Source organism: Rattus rattus, chromosome 8 (genome assembly GCF_011064425.1).
Source record: "Rattus rattus isolate New Zealand chromosome 8, Rrattus_CSIRO_v1, whole genome shotgun sequence".
Classification (NCBI taxonomy): domain Eukaryota; kingdom Metazoa; phylum Chordata; class Mammalia; order Rodentia; family Muridae; genus Rattus; species Rattus rattus.
The window spans coordinates 16,557,280-16,582,007 of record NC_046161.1 but is presented as its reverse complement, the minus strand read 5'-3'; the positions used below and the strand labels follow the sequence as shown (position 1 = coordinate 16,582,007).

Genomic DNA, 24,728 nt, shown 5'->3' with positions numbered 1-24,728 from the left:
TGAACAAGAGTTGATGAATCCATTCTCCCATTGAAGGACATCTGGCTTGTTTCCAGCTTCTGGCTATTACAAATAAGATTCCTATGAACATGATGGAGCATGTGTCCTTGTGGTAAGGTAGATGTCTTTTGAATATATGCCCTGGAGTGTTATAGTTGGGTCTTCAGGTAGAACTATTTCCAATTTTCTGAGGAACCAACAGATTGATTACCAGAGTGCTTGAAATCCCCCAGAAATGGAGGAGTATTACCCTTTCTCTACATCCTGACCAGACCAGCACATACCATCACTTAATTTTTGTCTTAGCCAATCTGATTGATGTGAGGTAGACTCTCAGTGTCATTTTGATTTGCCTTTCCCTGATGACTAGGATGTTGAACATTTCTTTAGGTGCCTCTCTGCCACTTGAAATTTCTCACTTGAGAAATTGCCTCTTAGCTCTGTATCCAATTTTAAATTGTGTCACTTGATTTTCTGGAATCTAACTTCTTGAGTTATTCTTGGTATATTTTCAAAATTAGTCCTCTATCAGATGTAGGATTGGTAAAGAATTTTTGCAATCAGTAGGTTGCCATTTTGTCCTATTAGCAGTGTACTTAGCCTTATGTATTTTCAGTTTCATGAATGAGATTCCATTAGTGAATTGTTGATCTTAGAGCCTGAGTCATTGGTATTCTGTCCAGGAAATTTTCCCGTGTATTTGAGGCTATTTCCCAATTTCTCTTCTACTAGATTCAATGTATCTACTTTTACATGGAGGTCCTTGATCCACTTGGACTTGAGTTTTATAAAATGAGATAAGAATGGATTGATATGAATTCTTCTACATGTTGACTGCCACTTGAGCCAGTACCATTTGCTAAATATGCTGTCTTTTTTTCCACTCGATGGTTTTGGCTTCTTTATCAAAGCTCATGTGATCATAGGTATGTGGTATATTTCTGGGTCTTAGATTCTATTCCATTTATCTAACTGCCTATCTCTGTACCAATACCATGTGGTTTTATTACTATTGCTTTGTTGTGCAGCTTAAATTCAGGTGATTTCCCCAGAAGTTCTTACACTGTTGAGAATTGTTTTAGCTATTCTGGTTTTTTTTCCATATGAAGTTGAGAATTGCTTTTTCCATATCTGAAATTTTTGTTGGAATGTTGATGGGGGTTGTATTAAATCTGTAGATTGCTTTTGGTAAAATGACCATTTTCATTATTTTAATTCTCCCAGTCCATGATCATGGGATATCTTTCTATTTCTGAGGTCTTCTTCTATTTCTTTTTTCAGGGATTTGAAGTTCTTGTCATACAGATATTTTACTTGCTTGTTATGAGTTACACCAAGGTAATTTATACTCTTTATGGCTATTGTAACAGGTGTTATTTCTCTACTTTTCTTCTCAGCCTTTTTATCATTTGTACAAAGGAAGACTACTAGATTCTTTGAGATAATTTTATATCCTGCCATTTTGCTTAAGTTGTTTCTCAGCTATAGGAGTTCTCTGGTGGAACTCTCTTTTGGGGGTTACTTATTTATACTCTCATATCATTTGCAAATAGTGATATTTGACTTCTTCCCTTAAAATTTATATCCCCTTAATATCCTTTCGTTGTCTAATTGCTCTAACTAGAAATTCAAGTACTACATTGAGTACACGGGGATAGTGGGCAGCCTCATCTTGTCCTTGATTTTAGGGGGAATGTGTCTAGTTTCTGCACATTTGATTTGGTATAGGCTGTTGGTTTGCTATATTTTGCTTTTATTATGTTTATATATGTGCCATGAAGTCCTGATCTTTCCAGGACTTTTAACATGAAGAAGCGTTATATTTTCTCAAAGGTTATTTCAGCATCAAATGAAATGTACATGTGATTTCTTTCTTTGAGTTTATTTATATAGTCAATTCTGTAAATGGATTTTTGTATATTGAACCACCCCTGCATTCCTGGGATGAAATTACTTGATCATGATGAATGATCATTTTGTTGTGTTCTTGGATTTGGTTTGCAAGAATTTTATGACGTATATTTGCATCAGTATTCATACACAAAAGCGATGTGAAGTCCTCTTTCTCTATTGGGTCTGTATGAGGTTTAGGTGTCAGAGTAACTGTGGCTTCATAATGTGAACTTGGTAGTGTTCCTTCTGTTTCTATTTTGTGAAATAATTTTAAGAGTATTGATATTAGCTCTTCTTTGAAGGTAGAATTGTGCATCAAAACCATTTACCCTGGGCTTTATTTGGTTGGGAGGTTTTGGAACTATTTATATTTCCTTGAGTGTTATGGGAATATTTAGATAGTTTACCTGCTCTTGATTTAACTTTGGTACGTGGTATCTGCCTAGAAAACCATCCATGTCGTCTAGATTTTCCAGTTTTGTAGAGTATGGACTTTTCTAGTAGGTTCTGATGATATTTTGAATTTCCTCAGATTCTGCTGTTATGTTTCTTTTTCCATTTCTAATTTTTTTCATTTGGATACTCTCTGTGTGCCCTTTAGTTAGTTCAGCTAAGGGTTTATCTATCTTGTTGAGTTTCTCAAAGGACTAGCTCTTGGTTTTTGTGGATTCATTGTGTAGTTCTCCTTGTTTCTAATTGGTTGATTTTAGTCCCCTCCGTTTGACTATTTCCTGATGTCTACTCCTCTTGGGTGTTTTTGCTTCTTTTTGCTCTAAACTTTCAGTCGCAATCAAGTCAAGAACTCTCCCCGTGGGATTAACTGGAGCTCCTCTTCCCCACCCCACCCCCAAAACCAGATCCAGTGCTTCCCATGACTCAGACTGTGCTTTCCCATCCCTGAGCAGGTGTCCTGGGAGGAGAAGGCATGGAAAGGCACAGTCAAACTCCCTGCATCCCACCTCCACAAGCAGCAAAGCCATGTGGCAGAACAGATACAGCACCCACAAATCTACACATGGGTATGTGGGCTTTCTGTTGGTTTCCTTGTTATGGAAGTCTAGCCTTAGTCTGTGGTGATCTGATAGAATGCATTGTTTCAATCTTCTTGTATCTGTTGAGGCTTGTTTTATGTCTGATTATATGGTCAATTTTGGAGACAGTTACATGAGGTGTTGAGATGAAGGTATATTATCCTGTTTTAGGATGAAATGTTCTATAGATATCTGTTAAACCCATTTGGTTCATAACTTCTATTAGTTTCACTGTGTCTCTGTTGAGTTTCTGTTTTGATGACCTGACCTTAGGTGAGAGTAGGGTAGTGAAGTCTCCCACTATTATTGTGTGAGGTTGATTATGTGTTTTGCACTTTACTACAATTTCTTTTATGAATAAAATGCCCTTATATTAGGGAATAGATGTTAAGGATTGAGACTTCCTCTAGGTGAAATTTTCCTTTGACAAATACGAAGTGTCCTTCCCCATCTCTTTTGATAACTTTTGTTTGAAAGTCTATTTTATTGTTTATTATAATGGCTACTCTAGCTTGTTTCTTGGGACCACTTGCTCGGGAAACTTTTTTTCAGCCTTTTACTCTGGGGTAGTGCTTCTTGTATGCAGAAAAATGCTGCATCCTATTTATGTATCTAGTCTGTTATCCTGTGTCTTTTTAAAGGGGAACTAGGTCTATTGATGTTGAAGGATATTAAAGTCAGATGATACTTAATTCCTGTTATTTTTGCTGCTGCAGTTGGTATTATGTGTGAACAATTCTCTTCTTTGGGATCTGTTGTATGCTGTTTAGTTTCTTGCATTTTCTTGGGTATAGTTACCCTACTTGAGTTGCATATTTAATTCCAGTATCCTCTGTATGGCTGGGTTAGTAGAAAGATAATGCTTAAATTTTGTTTTGTCATGGAGTATCTTGGTTTCTCCATCTATAATGATTGAGAATTTTGCTGGGTGTAGTAGCCTGAGCTGGAATTTGTTTTCTCTTGTGGTCTTGAGTCTCTATTGAGAAGTCTCATGTAATTCTGATAAATCTGCCTTTATATGTTACTTGGCCTTTTTCCCTTACCAATTTCAATATTCTTTCTTGGTTCTGTGCACTTATGGTTTTGATTATTATGTGACAGGAGGATATTTTTTGGTCATATTTGGTGTTCTGTAGGAATCTTGTACATTTATGGCCATATTTTTCGTTAGTTTAGATATGTTTCTTTTATTATTTCATTGAGGATGTTTTCTGGCCCTTTGAGCTGGGATTCTTTTTATTATTATTAATTTGAGTATTTCTTATTTACATTTCGAATGTTATTCCCTTTCCCGGTTTCCGGGCCAACATCCCCCTAGCCCCTCCGCCTCCTCTTCTATATGGGTGTTCCCCTCCCCATCCTTCCCCCATTACCACCCTCCCCCCAACAATCACATTCACTGGGGGTTCAGTCTTGGCAGGACCAAGGGCTTCCCCTTCCACTGGTGCTCTTACTAGGCTATTCATTGCTACCTATGAGGTTAGAGTTCAGGGTCAGTCCATGTATAGTCTTTGGGTAGTGGCTTAGTCCCTGGAAGCCCTGGTTGGTTGGCATTGTTGTTCATATGGGATCTCAAGCCCCTTCATGCTCTTCCAGTCCTTTCTCTGAATCCTTCAACGGGGGTCCTGTTCTCAGTTCAGTGGTTTTTGAGCTGGGATTCTTCACCCTGTTCTATTTCTATCATTCTTAAATATGATCTTTTCATTGTGTCCTGAATTTCCTGGATATTTTGTATTAGAGCTTTTTACACGTTGTATTTTCTTTGAGCTATGTGTCTATCTTCTATGGTATCTTCTACACCTGAGATTTTTCCCTTATGTCTCTTGTATGCTGTTGGTGACGCTTGCATCTATAGCTCCCAATCTCTTCCCTAAGTCATACATCTCCAGGTTTGCCTCCCTTTCTGTTTTATTTATTGTTTCTATTTCCATTTTTAGTTCTTGGACCATTTTGTTCAATTCCTTCACCTGCTTGATTGTGTTTTCCTGCGTTTCTTTAAGGGATTTGTGTGTTTCCTCATTAAGGATTCCTACCTGTTTACTTGTGTCCTTCTGTATTTCTTTAAGAGGGTTATTTGTGTCCTCCTTAAAGTCCTCTATCAACTTCATTAGATGGGATTTTAGGTAAGAATCTTGCTTTTCAGGTGTGTTAGGGTATCCATGGCTTGATGTGATGAGAGAAATGAGTTCTGGTGGTACCAGTTGGCATTATTTTCTGTTGCTTATATTCTTGTGCTTGCCTCTTGCCATCTGGTTATCTCTGCTGTTAACTGGCCTTGTCTCTGACTGGAGACTGACACTTCTAGACAGGTGGAGCTCTTTGAGCTAGGTTAGAGCAGGCTTTCTGGGAGGCAAACAGTACTATCTCTGGTTAGGGGGTGCCTCCTGTGTTCCTAGTTAGGGCAGGATTCCTGTGACCCTAGTAATGGAAGGCCTCCTTGGAGACAAAATGTCTCTGGGGGAGGTGGAGCACAAAATCTGCTCCAGGAAGTGTTGAAAACTAAAAGAAAGATGTATTTCAAGCAGGTTGGATGAGGTTCCATGTCTGCTGGACTTCATGGATATCCCAGCTAGGGCAAGTATTGTGGTGGGAGGGAGGTCTCACCTGTGACCCTTATCACAGGTTATCACAGATTTTCTGAGATACAGGCTGTCTTGGGGTCAAGACAATGATTTTTCAATTTAACAATTCAGCATGGGGTTTTGACATCTGTCAATGTATTGTATTGCTCTGGAAATCAGAATAGGAAAAAATCATCCATACCCATTGCCACCTACTACTTCAGTCTCTTCAGTTTTTTTCTCTAATGAGAAAGTCTTATTTCCATTTCCTTTCCCTTTATTCATGATAGTATTTTATGTATAAGAGAAATCTGAGTCTTTAATAATTGGAATGAGCCCTCTCAATTGAATTATACAATATATAGGACAAAACATTTGATTTTTACATTTTTATTTGATAACATAAAAAATGTAAAAGGAAGCAAGCCATTTTTCTCTTTTCATATGAATCACAATAGTTAAACACTTGATGTACTATGCTTCTTTATAGGTATATATTACAATTGTTCAAATTTTGGTGAGTATGACTACTTCCTTAATCTGATCATTCAAATCAATTCTTCTAGCTTTTAACTAAACACACACATTACACATTACACATTACACACACACACACACACACACACACACACACACACACACTTACTTCAACATTTCCAACATCTCCCTCCTGCCCACATTCCAAGGTCACCTAACTACTTATAACTTCTATGAGATCAATGTTTTACCTCCCATGCAAGATTGATATCATAGTACAAATGACTTCTGTTTTGGTTTCTTTTATATCCAATTGTATACATGCTCTTTCAAGTATCAGAATGGTGGTAAACATACCATCCTGTGTATGTCCCATATTTCTTTTTCCCTTCATTAACAGACACATAGGCTTTTTCTATCATCTAACTGTTCTAAATAGTTCTACAATATAACAAATGCACCAGGTCATGAAGGAGACTCAATGAATAAAAGAACCTTATGCCAAGGCTTAAAAGCTGAGTCCAGAATTCATGAGGTGTAAGGAGACAATTGACTTGTAAAAACTATCCACTGATCTACACACACACAGAGAGAGAGAGAGAGAGAGAGAGAGAGAGAGAGAGAGAGAGAGCACTTAGCACAAGTGAGCACAAAGCACATTTTCCCACATGTGTACATATACACACTAAATATGCAGATGTCTCTTTAAGAAAAATATTTTATTTCCTTTGAATATATTTCCAGTAATGGAACTGTGGGCTCATTTAATAGTTTTGTTTTCAGACACTTTTAGTATTAAAACATTATTTTCCAGAATTCTAGTTAGTTTGATTCTATTTCCTGAAGTGGCTTCCCATTACTAATTCAATCACCTCTTGGTTTGAAGTAACTCACTAGGTTATATTCACTCAATGAGAGAGGAGTGAACTAGATCATAAGAACCATGAGGTAGGATCTACACTGCTGTCCACGTAATCTTCTGTCCAAAGTTTGGGATCAAACACATAACAAACTTCCTTGTGGGAACCCCACGAACTGGCTAAAAGAGGTAAACATTTCAGGGAAGTGCAAACCCAAGGGCAGCATCATAGTGAATAAGAAAATGTGTTGCCTATGCCCATCAGAAAATCTCTCACTCCCAAACCCAGATAGTAAAATTGGCAGAAAGTTTCTAACTCTTAAACTCAACCATGGAATGAATAATTAATGAATGAAAATTCTCTTCTAAATTTTTTTATTAATTTTACTCCTACAGAACTGGTTTGTGTGTTGCATGGTTTGAATCAGTGTAACTAATGACAATACAAGTGAAATGACAGTACCAATCTTACAGACAAGAGAAAAAAACTAAGGCATTTTATACAGCATCAGAGAGAGTACAGTACCAGTGACAGACAACAGGCGAAACAGAAGATGATGGGCTCTTGATAACAGAGGGAAACCCCCTTAATTAAAAAATATCACACACACAAACACACACACACACACACACACACACACACACACACACACACACACACCTAGAAAAGATGAATTATTCTTGGAAAATGTTTGAAAATCACCCAGAATTTGGAGCATGTCAATTGATTCAAGTGTTTCCCTGTATGAAGTCAACCTGTAAAACGTGTGAGAAGTAGCATTTTTAAAAACTTGGACAACAACAAAATACAAGACATACAAAGGGACAGAGAAACATGATTCAACCAAAGAAATAAATTAATTTATAAGAAAGCAACTCTTCAAATTCCTTTTTAAGACCATGATTTATGCAACATCAAATTGAAACATGTGAAGGGTGGTTAATAAATAGGAGTTCCACAAAGACAAAAGGTTAGGAAAATGATTCACAATCAAAATGAGAATTGTATAGCACATATAAGTTATTATAATACAACACTTCTAAAGATGAGGAACATTATACCTCAACTGAAATTGTCAGTACGGTGTTCATGATTGATTCTCTAAGCAGAAAGAACACTCAATGATCTTAAGTACAGATTATTTAAAAGCATTTAATTACAAAAGCAAATAAGAAAGAATGAAGAAAAATAAACAAGAGATTTACTAATGTACTTATCATAAAACTGACATGTTTACATTAGGGGAATTCCAGAATGGGCATAGAGACAGTTTTTAAAACTAAAATATAAACTTCACAATTTTGAAAAGTACTAGCCATATTATTTTTAAAACTCTAAGAAGTCCAACAATGGTAAATCTAAGCTCACAATTAGTAGTGTCAGTGTCAAAGAAAATCCTGAAACCAGAATAAATTTTTCATTTCATGCAAGGAATCTACTAAAAATATGTTAGCATATTTTTCATTAAAAATGTTAGGTGACTTCAAAATTTTGTGTTCAAACACACACCACTGCAGCAAATCAGAATTTCTGAATAGAAAACATAGGCATCTGTACTTTAAAATGTTTTTTGTATATTTTTACTTTATGTATATGAATGTTGCTTCAATGTATATAAGTGTACCAATGAATGCAGTGCCCACAGAGGCAAGAAGATATCACAGTGTCCAATAGACCTGGAGTTGCAAATGGGTATAAGTCACAATATGAGTGCTATAAATCAGGTCTTTTGCAAAAGTGCCACAAGCATCAGTAATTTTTATAAAGGCCTGAGCAACTTCATAGATACAGGCATGAGTACCAATAACCTACATCCTCAAAAACAACCTAAATAAAATAAAATTCATTATATATGTTTTTATTTTGTTCTTTGAGAATTTCATAACTGCATTCAGTGTATTTTTGGTCACATTCACCCTGAATGCCCCATTCAACTCCTCCCAGATAATCTCCCAATCTCTCCCCATTTCTTGTATTCTTTTTTAAATGAGACCAATAGCACTGCCTATACGTGCCTGGAAATGGAGTCACCCACTATAACATGGTCAACTTTTCTAGGACCACACACCAAAAAACTAAAGCGAACACTTGTAGAGCATTTCTAAAAAACACATAAAGAAAGGTAAGGAAGTGTCATTTTGTTTCTATGAAAGAAATTTGTATATATCATATATATTTCACCCAGAATGATGTTCCCTTTTACTAAGTACATATTCTTTAACTTTCAGTGTAGACCTATACCCACTAAATGTGATAAGAAACTTGCTATAGAATTTTCTTATAATATGGAAGGGGGGAAAGGAAGAGGAAAGGAAGTCCAGGATGATGAGGCTTTCAAGCATTGTGACCAGGTACGTGAACAGGAATGGTCTAAATAGTAAGAGACGAAGCTATGAATCATCTGAGAGTCCCATGAGGTGGAAATTACTTCCTTCCTCTTCTGAATATATAAGAAGAAAGTTGCCTGGTGTTTTCAATTGTGTAGTTATTAATGCAGTATTAGACAGATGAAGATTCCACAGGTATTACAATAATTAAGAATTTTGTGAGTAAAATATACAAAGGATACAGAATAAATGCAGAGGTCCTGAAATTAGACTGTTTTTCTGAGGAGCCGCCATATGGCGCTCTTGATGTCCCGGTTTCTTAAACTGTAGATAAAGGGGTTGAGCATAGGGGTGACCACAGTGTACACTATCGATGCTACTGCGCCCTTCCTGGGAGACAAGGAGACAGCTGAACTGAGGTATACACTAAGACCAGTTCCATAAAATAAGCAAACAACTGACAGGTGAGAGCCACAAGTAGAGAAGGCTTTATATTTCCCACCAGGTGATGGCATTCTAAGAATGGAGGAAACAATTTTATAGTAAGAGAAAAAAATCCCTGAAATAGGGAGAAAACCAGAGATGGCACCAACAAAATACATGACTATGTTATTGGTAAAGGTATCAGAACAGGCAAGGTTAAGAAGTTGAGATGGATCACAGAAGAAATAGGAAATGTCCACACTCTTGAAGTAGGTAAGTTGTAATACCACTGAATTATGCAGCTGAGAAACCAAAAGGCTTATTAGAATAGATAGAAAAACCAACAAGCCACAAAGACGAGGGTTCATAATGACCTGGTAGTGCAGAGGATGGCAGATGGCCACAAACCTATCATAAGCCATGGCTGTTAGAAGCAGACTATCCAAACACCCGAAAAGCATAAAAAAGGACATCTGAGTCAGGCATCCTGAATAGGAAATGGCTCTGTTGTTAGTCTGAATGTCCACTATCATTTTTGGTAGTGTGGTGGAAGTGAAACTGATGTCAGCCAAGGATAAGTTAGAGAGGAAAAAGTACATTGGACTGTGGAGGTGAGAATCAAAGCTGACTGTCAGGATGATGAGCAGGTTCCCAAGCATTGTGACCAAGTACATGAAAAGGAATAGTCCAAAGAGTATGGGCTGAAGCTGTAGATCATCTGAGAGTCCCATGAGGTGGAATTCTGAGATATGTGTTATATTTTGCTCTTCTATATTGCTTGGACACCTTTTGAAAACAAATGATAAGATTGAAAAAATTACTAAACCAGTAACCAATAGTGCCTCTGAGTTTTCAGTGAAGGCAGTTTACTGATAAAATCCACAAATTAATTTTAAGTGTTAGGCACAGATATCAATATTTCTGTTTTTACAAACTAAATCCTAGAATAATTTTATCATTAATTATTTTCTGTTATTTGCCTCATTCTACTGTTATATTCTGCATATTTTATTCTACTATTTATACTCCATTGTTCTATTATATATTACATATTGTATATTATATAATCTCTATTAGAGAAATCCAAATGAAGTATGTTTGAATAGAAAATTCATTAGCTACAAAACTGTGGCCACGGGAAAATATCCTTTTAAGATAAAATCTACAATAAGAAATATCCTTTTCTGGGGTTGGGAATTTAGCTCAGTGGTAGAGCACTTGCCTAGCAAGCACAAGGCCCTGGGTTCGGTCCCCAGCTCCGAATAAAAGGAAAAAAAAAGAAATATCCTTTTCCATTTGCAGTAATATTATTTATATTGAAAGTAATTAAAGATGAATTCAGAATATGTGACTTAACTCCATCACTTGGGATGCAGAAGCAGGCAGATCTCTATGAGTTTGAGGTCAGCCTGGTCTACATAGTGATTTTTAGGACACACAAGGCAATAATAAGACCTTGCCTCAAAACAACATCAACAACAAAATAGTAATTAAGAAACAGCCCTAGCATTTCCATCTGTAACCTGTAGCTCACACTGTGCCACAACTCTCCACACACCCACTCCCTGGAGAGAGCAGGTCTCCTGATATTGCTGACACACCTAAGAACACAGAGGGAGGTGGTATCCCAGGAGTGCTGGGATCACACTCGTAAGATCACAGCTAAAAGCACCCCAACTATGCATGGAGAGAGCTTCTCTCCCAGGAGTGCTGACACACCTAGGACCACAGGCTCAAATGCTCACAGAAGGGACAGGCTCCCATCAGAGACAGAAAAACCAGCAAACACCAGAGAGAACCAGACAGTGGGAGGCAAGCACAAGAACATACGCAACAGAAACCAAGGCTACTTGGCATCACCAAAACCCATTACTCACACCAGAGCCAGCCCTGGATACCCCAACACACCTGAAAAGCAAGATTATAATCTAAAATTCCATCTCATGGATATGATAGAGGAATATAAGAAGGACATAAATAATGCACTTAGAGACACACAGGAGAAGACAGGTAAACAGGTAGAAGCCCTTAAAGAGGAAACACATAAATCCCTTAAAGAAATACAGGAAAATGCAACCAAGCAGGTAAAGGAAATGAACAAAACCATCCAGGATCTAAATATGGAAATAGAAACAACAAATTAAGCACAAAGAGAGACAAACCTGGAGATAGAAAACCTAGGGAAGAGATCAGGAGTCATAGATGATCATCAACAGAATACAAGAAATAGAATAGAGAATATCAGGCATATAATATGCCATAGAAAACATTGACCCAACAGTCAAAGAAAATGCAAAATGCAAAAAGCTCTTAACCCAAAACATCCAGGAAATTTAGGACACAATGAAAAGACAAAGCCTAAGAAAAATAGGTATAGAAAAGAGTAAAGATTCCCAAATTAAAGGGCCAGTAAATATCTTCAAAGAATTATAGAAAAAAAACTTCCCTAAACTAAATAGATCCCCATGAACCTACAAGAAGTCTACCAAACTCCAAACAGATTAGACCAGAAAAGGAATTCTTCCCCTCACATAATAATCAAAACACTAAATGCACAAAACAAATTAGAGGATATTAAAAGCAGTAAGGGGGAAAGGTCAAGTAACATATAAAGGCAGACCTATCGAATTACACCAGACTACTCAAAAGAGACTATAAAAGCTAGAAGATCCTGGGCAGATGTCATACAGAAACTAAGAGAACAAAAATGCCAGCCCAGGCTACATCCAGCAAAACTCTCAATTACCATAGATGGGGAAACAAAGACATTCCATGAAAAAAACAAATTTACACAATATCTTTCCCCAAGCCCAGCCCTAAAAAGGATAATAGATGGAAAACTCCAACACAGGAAGGGAAACTATGCCTCAAAGCAAGAAATTAATCTTCTGTCAACAAACCCAAAAGAAGATAGCCACACAAACTTAATTCCACATCTAACAACAAAAATAACAGGAAAAAACAATCACTGGTCCTTATTATGTCTTAATATCAATGGACTCAATTCTCCCAATAAAAAGACATAGACTAAAAGGATGGATACATAAACAGGACTGAGCATTTTACTGCCTACAGAAAATACACCTCGGTGACAAAGACAAGCACTACCTGAAAGGGAAAAGCTGGAAAAAAACTTTCCAAGAAAATAGTCTCAAGACACAAGCTTGAGTAGTCATTCTAATATCGAATAAAATTGACTTTCAATCAAAAGTTATCAAAAAAGATGATGAAGGACTTTCCATACACATCTAAAGAAAAATATACCAAGATGAACTCTCAATTCTGAACATCTATGCCTCAAATGCTAGGAAATCCACATTCATAAAAGGAACTTAACTAAAGCTCAAAGTGAAAAGTAAAGTTCACACAATAATAGTGGGAGACTTCTACACCCCACTCTCACCAATGGACAGATCATGGAAACAGAAACTAAACAGAGACACAGTGAAACTAATAGAATATAAGAACCAAATGGATTTAACAGATATCTATAGGACATTTCAACCTAAAACAAAAGAATATATCTTCTTATCACCTCATGGTACCTTCTCTAAAATTGACCATATAATCAGTCACAAAACAAGCTTCAACAAATATGAAAAGATTGAAATTATCCCTTGCATCCTAGCAGAGAACCATGAACTAAGGCTGGGCTTCAATAATAACAAGAAACAACAGAAATCTGGCAGACACATGGAAGCTGTACAAGTCTCTAGACAATGATAATTTGGTCAAGGATGAGAGAGAGAGAGAGAGAGAGAGAGAGAGAGAGAGAGAGAGAGAGGGAGGGAGGGAGGGAGGGAGGGAGGGAGGGAGGGAGGGAGGGAGGAAGGAAGGAAGGAAGGAAGGAAGGAAGGAAGAACTTTTGAGAATTTAATGAAAATGAAGTCACAACATACCCAAAATTAGGAGACACAACAAAAGAAGTGCTGAGGAAAACTCATAGCTCTGGATACCTCCATAAAGAAATTGGAAAGAGCATAAACTAGGAGCTAAACAGCACATCTAAAAGTGCTAGAACCAAAAGAAGCAAATACACCCAAGAGGAGTAGAAGACAGGAAATAATCAAACGCAAAGCTAAAATTAACCAAGTAGAAACAAAGAAAATTATATTAAAAAAATCAACAAAACTAGGAGCTGGTTCTTTGAGAAAATCAACAAGATAGATAAACCCTTAGCCAGACTAGCCAGAGGCACAGAGAGAGTATCCAAACTAACAAAATCAGAAATGAAATGGAAGAAATAACAAAAACTGAAGTCATTCAAAAATTTATCAGATCCCACTATAAAACTGGAAAATCTGGATGAAATTGATAATTCTCTAGAAAAATACAAGGAACAAAAGTTATATCAGGATCAGATAAACTATCTAGATTCCCATAACCCCAAATGAAATAGCAGCAGTCATTAAAACTCCCCCAACCAAAAAACCCCAGAACCAGATTGTTTTAGTGCAGAATTCTATCAGAATTTCAAAGAAGACCTAACAACAAAACTGTCCAAACTATTCCACAAAATGGTACCAGAAGAAACACTACCCAATTCATTCTATGTAGCCAGAATTACATTTACACCTAAGTCACACAGAGACCTAACAGAAAAAGAGAACTTCAGACCAATTCCTTTATGAATATTGATACAAAAATCTCAATGAAATTCTCCCAAACCAAATCCAAGAACAAATCAAAATGATCATTCATCATGATCAATTGGGCTACATCCCAGAGATGCAGGGATGGTTCAATAAACAGAAATCCATCAACATAATCCACTATATAAACAAACTCAAAAGAAAAAACACATATCTCATTATATTCTGAAAAAGCCTTTGACAAAATATAACACCCCTTCCTGCTATAAGTCTTGGAAAGAACAGAAACTCAAGGGCCATACCTAAACATAGTAAAAGCAATATACAGCAAACCAGTAGCTAACATCAAACTGAATGGTGAGAAACTTGAAGCAATCCCACTAAAATCAGGGACTATGTATTCAATATAGTACTCAAAATCCTAACCAAAACAATTACACAACAAAGGAGGTGAAAGGAATACAAACTGGAAAGGAAGAAGTCAAAATCTCACTATTTGCAGATGATATGATATAATACTTCAGTGACCCCAAAAATTTCACCAGAGAACTCCTAAGTCTGATACAAAACTTCAACAAAGTGGCTGCATATAAATTTACTCAAACAAATCAATAGCTTCCCTCTACTCAAAATATAAACAGGCTAAGAATGAAATTAGGAAAAGATACCCTTCACAATAGTTACAAAAAATAGAAAATATCTTTGTGTGACTCTAACCAAGCAAGGGAAAGATCTGCATTACAAGAGCTTCAAGTCTCTGAAGACAGAAATTAAAGAAGATCTCAGAAGATGAAAAGATCTCCCATGATCATGGATTGGCAAGATTAACATATTAAAAATGGCCATATCACCAAAAGCAATCTACAGATTCAATGCAATCCCCATCAAAATTTCAACTCAATTCTTCATAGAGATAGAAAGATCAACTCTCAAATTCATTTGGAACAACAAAAAACCCAGGATAGGGAAAACTATTCTCAACCATCCCTGACCTTAAGCTCGGCTACAGAGCAATCGTGATAAAAACTGCATGGTATTTGTACAGACACAGGCATGTAGATAAATGGAATAAAATTGAACACCTATAAATGAACACACATCCCTAAGGTCACTTCATCTTTGACAAAGTAGTTAAAACCATCCAGTGAGAAAAAAAGACAGTATTTTCAACAAATGTTGCTGATTTAGTGACAGTAGGCACATAGAAGGATGCAAATTGACCCATTCTTATCCCCTTTTACAAAGCTCAAGTCCACGTGGATCAAAGACATCCACATAAAACCAGATACATTGAATCTATTAGAAGAGTAATAGAGAAAGAACTTTGAACACATCGGCACAGGGGAAAGTTTGTTCAACAGAGCACCAATGACCCAGACTCTAAGATCCACTAAAATCAAATGGTATCTCATAAAATTAAAAAGCTTCTGTAAGGCAAAGAACACTGTCATCAGGACAAAACAGCAACCTTCAGATTGATAAAAGATCTTTAACAAACCTACATCCAATAGAAGACTAATACCCAAAAGATACAAAGAACTCAAGAAGTTAGATTCCAGAGAACCAAATAAACCTATTACAATGGGGTACAGAGCTAAACAGAGATTCCTCAACTGAGGGATCTTAAATAGCTATTAAGCACCTAAAGAAATGTTCAACACCCTTAGTCATCATGGAAATGCAAATCAAAATGACCCTGAGATTCCACCTCACACCAGTGAGAATGGCTAAGATCAAAAACTCAGGTGACAACAGATTCTGGCAAGGATGAGAAGAAAGAGGAACACTCCTCCATTGCTGGTGGGAACTGGTAAACCACTCTGGAAATCAATCCTCAGAAAATTGGACATAGTACTACCTGAGGACCCAGCTATACCACTCCCGAACATCTACCCAGAAGATGCTCCAAAATATAACAAGGACACATGCTCTACTATGATCATAACAGCCTTATTTATAATAGCCAGAAGCTCGGGCATATTTGGCAAGAAAAGAAAATTTTAATCATATCTGGAGAAGACAGTGCCCTGGACTATGTAGGAGCTGTAAGGTTTTAATCTTTATGTTAGTTTTGTTTTGTTTTGTTTGTGTTTGAGGCAAGGTATTGCTATGTAACCTAGGCTGGGCTTGAATTCACAATCCAATTTCTGCTTTCTCTATCAGGATTACTAGCATTCAGTGTCATACCCAAAGCATATCTTAGAGCCTTTATTCAAACACTATGTAGTTAAACTGCTCTGCCTCATTGTGCATTTCATTAACTGAAAATGCATCTCATGAAATAGTAAGGCTAGTTTCTAAAGGACAAACGTACCTAATAGAGGTAGAAATAGATAAGTATTTATTACACTGCATAAGAACTAGAATCATAACTGTAATTCAGATGAAGAGTATTAATGAAGTACAACCCTATAATAATTGTAATGCTTTATATTTGACTGTACAACAGAGATACTTGTCTTTGGGACATTCGATCATAAAACAACTTGATGCCCTAAAAATGTTTTTCAGCCCAGAAAACATAATTATCTCACTTTTTCACTTTCTTCTCCTGTTTTTCCTGCCTGGGAAAACTTCTGCAATGTTCCTTTTTTATTTTTAATAATGTTATGATGTTAAAAATTAAAAGTTCGGGGTTGGGGATTTAGCTCAGTGGTAGAGCACTTGCCTAGCAAGCGCAAGGCCCTGGGTTTGGTCCCCAGCTCTGAAAAGAAAAAAAAAAGAAAAAAATTTGAAAGTTCATGGAAATTCCATGAGTGAAGCAATGATATGACGTGGTGGGTGAAGGTACTTGCTACCAAGACTGACAAATCAAATTTGTCCCTGGAACTCACGTGGTAGATTTCTTGTAAGATGTTCTCTGACTTTGACACATGTATCTATATGGCATACCTGTACACATACACACACACACACACCACACACACATACACGCACACATACACGCACACACACATGCACATGCACACACACACACACCCCAAAAGTAATTTTTAAGCAATATCACAAAGTAAACACAAATAAATGCTATTTTTCTATTCTTTTGTTCCTGTGAGACATACTAAAATAGATGAAAGCTCACATAGTCATGTTCCCATGTGTTCATATCATATTGACCAACCTCATTTTCAGTCAAAGCAAGAAAAGGCTAGTCAATATTAAATGGAGATTTTGTACTTGTTTTTGTAAACAACTCAGTATTAAACTTGCTCTGAGAAACTAGAATTAAGGCAACCCAGATATTTTCTCCTAGTTACTATTTAGACTTGTATAGGAACTAAACTGGTTTTTTTTAAATCTCTTCAAAACCAAGATTTTTATGCAGCAGGAGATTGACAGGTTAGAAACTTAATTATTATCATTACTAAGAATAATATATGCACATATATAACATTTATATAACATATATGTGCATCACATTCTTAGTCACAAAAGTAGTATTGCTTAATTAGCACTAACTCATTGGAGTTAACCTACAAGGATTGAATGCTTATGACAATTCTGAGGTTCAGAAATAACGTGCTTGGTATCACACATGTGGAAAATAAAGCAAAGATTTCCAAATCAAATTTGTGGGCTAAGGAATTAGGTCGGTGACAGAGGACTTGCTACAAACATCTGTAGTCACCAGCACTGTACAAATAAATTACTCCTTGGGGTCTCAGGGTAAAAGTCCTCACTCTATTTGCCAAACCGCAAATGTTCTAAAGCAAAGATCCAGGTTTTAATAAATGGCATATTTATTATATGCCTTTTTATAACTTCCAGTTCCTGAGTAAAAATGGAGCTTAAGATATTTGTGATGGGACAGGAGAGAGAGTTCAGAGAAAGTGCTTCAGAGCATTTGCTAACTTTGTGGAGGACCTGACTTTGGTTCCCAGAACCCATATCAGACTAACACTTACAATTCTAACTCCAGAGGGATACGATACCTCTGCAGGCAACTGCACCTCATACATAAACCCACCTTCACACACACATACACACACACACACACACACACACACACACACATTTTCAAGATTTATTTATTTTATTTATTTTTATTTATGTGTATGAGGGTCTTTTCTTGCCTGTGCCTGCAGAGCCCAGAAGATGGTATTGGGTCCCCTCAAACTAAAACAAAAGTTATGGACAATTTTAAGGTGTCATGTTGGTTCTGGGACTGAAACTTCGTCTCTAGAAGAAGCAAGTGATTTTAACTGATTAGACATCTCTCTAGTCACATACCACATAATTAAAATAATAAAGTAAATTTTTAAAAGATATGCTGGTGTACTTTTCATCACTTCTTATTTTTGATATGTAAAAATGGCTGTAGATTTTGTGGAGATAAATGAGATAATAAAATTCAAGAATAAAAAAAGATAATTCTGTGAATTATAAGCTTTCTTCAGTTCCACACCTGTGATCTCAGCTATGCTTTTGACAATAAGAAGAGAAAGAACATCTACCACTGGCTTAGGAGTGGATCATCTCAAAGAGATAAGTACTATGAGTAGAGGATGGTTTCCAGCAATTACAGGGAAAAGAAACAACTGGATGCGTTGGGATGGGAAAACCCTGAACAGATTCCCTTTGCGTGGAATCATATTGTTCATTCAAAATATCATTCCAACGCCTTCTATCCAAGGATAAGGTGCATATTACCAAAACAAAGGTACTGATCCTTTCCTTGTGGAAAAATACGCCCCTCATATATCATCCTGACAGTAACAGTGCAGACAGAATTAAGTTCATTGAGTATAGCACTTGTGACATTTTGATAAAGCTTACAATATCATAGTTATTTACATCCCTACCATCCTCCTCATTTTTAGTAATCAAGAAATAGTTTTCAGGACATATTTCCCACTCTGGTCAAAGAAATAACTACAGGAATAAGGACTATTGTACGTGGATGATGGACCTTTGCATTACAAGTCTCACATCCTCACTATAACAAGAACATGCGATCCAATAGCTTCCAGTAGGGAGAAAGGGTAAAGTAGGAGTTTGAATCATGTACATCAAATATCCATGTGAGCAATAAGTTCTAAAATTTTATATACAATTATGGAAGCCGCATCCACAACAAATAATTATAAACTTTACAGTGAACTAGAAGAAAGGAGTTTGAAGTTTCCCAATACAAAAAAAAATGGTGAGTATTTCTGGAGATTGATGAGCTAATAAATTTTTATCTACTCCTTACACACTAATATATATATATCAAACTATCACACTGAACATATAAATAAATATAATTGCATGCTTAAAAGTATTCATTGTCCTTTGAGTTAAAAGTTTGCATTTGGAGCACCTTTTCACCTGGTTATTCTAATTTCATGTAATTTGTTTAATTTTGGTTTGGTTTGGTTTGCCTTTGTTTTGTTACTATTATTATTACTATTGTTATTATTATCATTATCATTATCATTACTTGGAATCAAGCACAAAGGACAACACTATACAAGTCACTTCACTTCTGGTTATATGTGGGTTATTGAAGCCAAATTTAGATCATCAGACTTGATGGCAAGTTCTGACACATGGAGCCACTTCACAGTCCCTGGTTTAATTTTTGAAATGGGTTCTCTCTACATAGGCCAAGATGTCCTCAAATTGTCGATCCTCCTGTGTCAGCCTCTCAAGTGTTTGGACTATAGGCATGTAGCATTAACCTGCCATACTTTTGCTTTGATGATGAAGCAGTAATGTGCTCCCTCCTCCCCCCATCTCTTCTGCTCCCAGTTTCTCCCAAGCTCCTCACCAGACTGTGTCATCTATGTGCTGGTGCATGATGAGGGAGTAATGATCCATCATTTCTTCTCTGCTTGGAAAGTGATGGAGAGTCACGTTCTGTCACCAGAGCCACCAAGAAGATAGACTCAGACATGGATTCATGATGGAAATATGGCTTCAAGAGAGCGTTAAAACAGACCCAAGGGGACTAGAACCAAGAAAACTAAATATCTGGAAGGACACTGACTTCTTATTTACAGTTGCATAGGCTTGAGAGTTCAATGTTCAGAGCTTATAATTAGCCAAATTGATTCATGTTAACCCAATCTCCGAGGACTTGTTAATAGTAATTGAAAAGAAGCATCAAAAGAGTCAGTTCCCTTTGTAAGGTCCTGAACTTTCTACTTGATTTTCATTGGTTATTTTATTTACTTACATTTCAAATGTTATCCCCCTTCCCATTTTCCCCTCCACAAAGCCACTACCACCTCCTCCCACACCCTGTCTCAGTGAGGGTGCTTCCCTACCAGCCCACCCACTTCTGTCTCAGAGCCCCAGAATTACCTTATGCTGGGTCATTGAGCCTGAACAGGACCAAGGGGCTCCCCTCCTGTTGATGCCAAATAAGACAATCCTCTGCTACATATCCATCTGAAGTCATGGGTTCCTCCATGCATACTCTGTAGTTGGTAGTTTAGTCCAGGGGGGTTGGAGGATCTGGTTGGTTGATATTGTTATTCTTCCTATAGGATTGTAAACCTCTTCAGTTCCTTCAGTTCTTGCCCTAACTCCTCCATTGGGGTGTGCCCCCACTCAGTTCAATGTTTGGCTATGTGGATCCACATCTGTATTGATCAGGCTCTAGAAGAGCCTCTCAAGGGACAGCTATACCAGTCCCTGGTCAGCAAGCTCTTCTTAGCAACAGTGTCTGGGTTTGGTGTCCACAGAAGGGATAGATCCCTAGGTGGGGCTGTCTCTGGATGGCCTTTCCTTTAAAATCTGCTCTACTCTTTGTCCCTCTATTTCATTTTGACAGAAAGAATTCTGAATTATTATTTTGGGGGTGGGTGGGTGGCCCCATCCCTCAACATGAGCTGTGCCTATCCAATGGATATAATCTCTACAGGTTCTATTTCAATTTTGTTGGGTATTTTGGCTAATGTCCTATATGGTGGATCCTGGGAAACTCTTGGGTCCCTGGCATCTGGGACTTTCTAGTGGCTACTCCCAGTTCCCCTTACCCCACTGCTACACACATCCTTTCAAATTCCAGACCTTCTGGATTCTCCCCCATCTCCTCCCATATCTGAACCAGAGCCCCCTTTTTCCTCCCCCTCCTCATTCGCTCCCAGATCCCTCTCTCCCTCTAAAACCCAAGATTATTTTCTTCTTCATTCTAAGTATGAATGTAGCATTCACACTTTGGTGTGGTCTTCTTCCTTCTTGGGTTGTATCATATGATCTGTGAATTATATCCTGGGTATTCGGAGCTTTTTTCTGGCTATTATCCACTTATCAGTGAATACACACCATGTGTTTTCTTTTGTGACTGGGTTACCTCACTCAGGATGATATTTTCCAGTTCCATCTATTTACCTAAGAATTTCCTGAAGTCATTGTTTTTAATAGATGAGTAGGACTCCATTGTGTAAATATACCACATTTTCTATATCTATTTATCCTTTAAAGGACATTTGGGTTGTTTCCAGCTTCAGGCTACTAAAAATAAGGCTGCTATGAAGATAGTGGAGCACGTGTCTTTGTTATATGTTCAATCATCTTTAAGGTATATGCCCAGTAGAGGTATAGCTGGGCTCTAATGTAGAACTATTCCTAATTTTCAGAGGATTCACCAGACTGATTTCCAGAGTGGTTGTACCAGCTTGCAATCCCACCAACAATGGAAGAGGGTTCCTTTTTCTCAACATTCTTGCCAGCATCTGCTGTCACCTGAGTTTTTGATCTTAGCCATTCTGACTGGTGCGAGGTGGAATCTCAGGGTTGTTTTGATTTGCATTTCCCTGATGACTTAAGATGTTGAAGGTTTCTTTAGGTGTTTCTCAGCCATTTGAGATTCCTCATTTGAGAATTCTTTGTTTAGCTCTGTATCCATTTTTAATTGAGTTATTTAGGTCTCTGGAGTCTAAGTTCTTGAGTTCTCTGTATATTTTGGATATTAGCCCTCTATCGGATGTAAGGTCTGTAAAGATGTTTTTCCAATCTGTGAGTTGCCATTTTGTCCTATTGACAGTGTCCTTTGCACACAGAAGATTGTTGATTTTATGAGGTCCCATTGGTCCACTGTTTAGCTCAGAGTATAAGCCACTGGTGTTCTGTTCAGAAATTTTCCCCTGTGTGTTCAAGGTTCTTTTCCACTTTTTGTTCTATTAGGTTCAGCATATCTAGTTTTATGTGGAGGTCTTTGATTCACTTGGACTTGAGCTTTGTAAAAAGAGATAAGAATGGGGAAGTCCCACACCCGTGGATCCCGGCCCGCAGCAGGTCTTTGCTCCCAGACCCCGTGGGAGAGAGACCTCACCGCCTGGTCAGGTGGGCACTCCTGAGGCTGCAGAGCGGAAGAGACCACCAACACTGCCCACCCCTGCCCACATCCCTGGCCCAAGAGGAAACTGTACAAGGCCTCTGGGTTCCTGTGGGGGAGGGCCCAGGAGCAGAAGGACCCCTGCCTGAGACACCGCCGGAACCTGAAGGAAACAGACCGGATAAACAGTTCTCTGCACCCAAATCCCGTGGGAGGGAGAGTTAAACCTTCAGAGAGGCAGACACGCCTGCGAAACCAGAAGAGACTGCTCTCTGCACACATTACTGATTCCAGAGGAAAATACCAAAATCCATCTGGAACCCTGGTGCACGGGGGCTCCCGGAAGGGGCGACGCAGATCTTCCTGGTTGCTGCCACCTCGGAGAGCCCGTGGGCAGCACCCCGCGAGCGAACTTGAGCCTCAGGACCACAGGTAAGACCAACTTTTCTGCTGCAAGTGACCTGCCTGGTGAACTCAAGGCACAGGTCCACAGGAACAGCTGAAGACCTGTAGAGAGGAAAACTACACGCCCAATGGCCTCAACTCCCAAATAAAAAGCAGAACACTCTGTCCCCATAACTGACTGAAAGAGAGGAAACAGGTCTACAGCACTCCTGACACACAGGCCTATAGGACAGTTTAGCCACTGTCAGAAATACCAGAACAAAGTAACACTAGAGATAATTTGATGGCCAGAGCCAAATGCGCGAGGAACCCAAGCAGAAACCAAGACTACATGGCACCATACAGAAAGGAGCCCATTCTCCCATCAAAACAAACATGGAATATCCAAACACACCAGAAAAGCAAGATCTATATTCAAAATCATATTTGACCATGATGCTGGAGGACTTCAGGAAAAGATTGCACACCTATCAGACCTTCATAGAAGACCTCTGAAATACCAATACTATCCAAACTATTCCACAAAATTGAAACAGATGGGCCACTACTGAGGAATTTCTTCTATGAAGCCACAATTACTCTTATACCTAAACCACACAGAGACTTGAAAACAAAGAAAGAAAAACATCAGACCAATTTAAACAAACCCCTTATGAATATAAAGGATGCAAAATACTCCAATCAAAATTCTGGCAGAAACCGAATCTTCAAGAGCACATCAAAAACAATCATCCACCATGATGAAGTAGGCTTAATCCCAGACATGCAGGGATGGTTTAATATATGGAAAACCATCAAGGAAATGCATTATATAAACAAACTGAAAGAACAAAACCACATGATCATTTCATTAGATGCTGAGAAAGCATTTGACAAAATTCAACACCCCTTCATGATAAAAGTCCTGGAAAGAATAGGAATTCAAGGACCATACCTAAACATAGTAAAAGCCATATACAGCAAACCAGTCGCTAACATTAAGCTAAATGGAGGGAAACTAGAAGCAATCCCACTAAAATCAGGGACTAGATAAGGCTGCCCACTCTCTCCCTACTTATTCAATATAGTTCTTGAAGTTCTAGCCAGAGCAATCAGACAACAAAAGGAGATCAAGAGGATACAGATTGGAAAGGAAGAAGTCAAAATATGACTATTTGCAGATGATATGATAGTATAATTAAGTGATCCCAAAAGTTCCACCAGAGAACTACTAAGGCTGATAAACAATTTAAGCAAAGTGGCTGGGTATAAAATTAACTCAAATCAATCAGTAGCCTTCCTCTACACAAAAGAGAAACGAGCTGAGAAAGAAATTAGGGAAACCAGTGAACTAGACTGTTGGGGGGGAGGGCGGCAATGGGGGGAGGGTTGGGAGGGGAACACCCATAAGGAAGGGAAGGGGGGAGGGGGATGTTTGCCCAGAAACCGGGAAAGGGAATAACACTCGAAATGTATATAAGAAATACTCAAGTTAATAAAAAAAAAAAGTTCATGCTAAATAAATAGTAAACATTTAAAAAAAAAAGAAAAAAGAAATTAGGGAAACGACACCCTTCATAATAGTCCCAAATAATATAAAATACCTCGGTGTGACTTTAACCAAGCAAGTAAAATATCTGTACAATAAGAACTTCAAGACTCTGAAGAAAGAAATTGAAGAAGACATCAGAAGATGGAAAGATCTCCCATGCTTATGGATTGGCAGGATTAATATAGTAAAAATGGCCATTTTACCAAAAGCGATCTATAGATTCAATGCAATTCCCATCAAAATACCAATCCAGTTCCTCAGAGAGTTAGACAGAACAATTTGCAAATTCATCTGGATTAACAAAAAACCCAGGATAGCTAAAACTATCCTCAACAATAAAAGGACTTCAGGGGGAAATCACT

The 24,728-nt window shown here is 37.8% G+C and overlaps 1 protein-coding gene across 2 annotated transcripts; it reads right to left on the bottom strand.

Moving 5' to 3' along the window:
- Positions 1-9,415: 9,415 nt before the first annotated feature.
- On the bottom strand, positions 9,416-20,045 carry LOC116907092 (putative gustatory receptor clone PTE01). 2 transcript variants are annotated; one of them, XM_032910058.1, is made up of 3 exons: positions 16,612-16,634; positions 11,439-11,444; positions 9,416-10,358 (listed from the first exon to the last, which is right to left on the bottom strand). In XM_032910058.1, the coding sequence occupies exons 1-3, from the start codon at positions 16,632-16,634 to the stop codon at positions 9,416-9,418; spliced, it is 972 nt and encodes a 323-aa protein (XP_032765949.1). The 2 variants fall into 2 exon arrangements, with proteins under 2 accessions (XP_032765949.1, XP_032765947.1); XM_032910056.1 differs by lacking the exons at positions 11,439-11,444; positions 16,612-16,634 and adding an exon at positions 19,917-20,045.
- Positions 20,046-24,728: the final 4,683 nt, after the last annotated feature.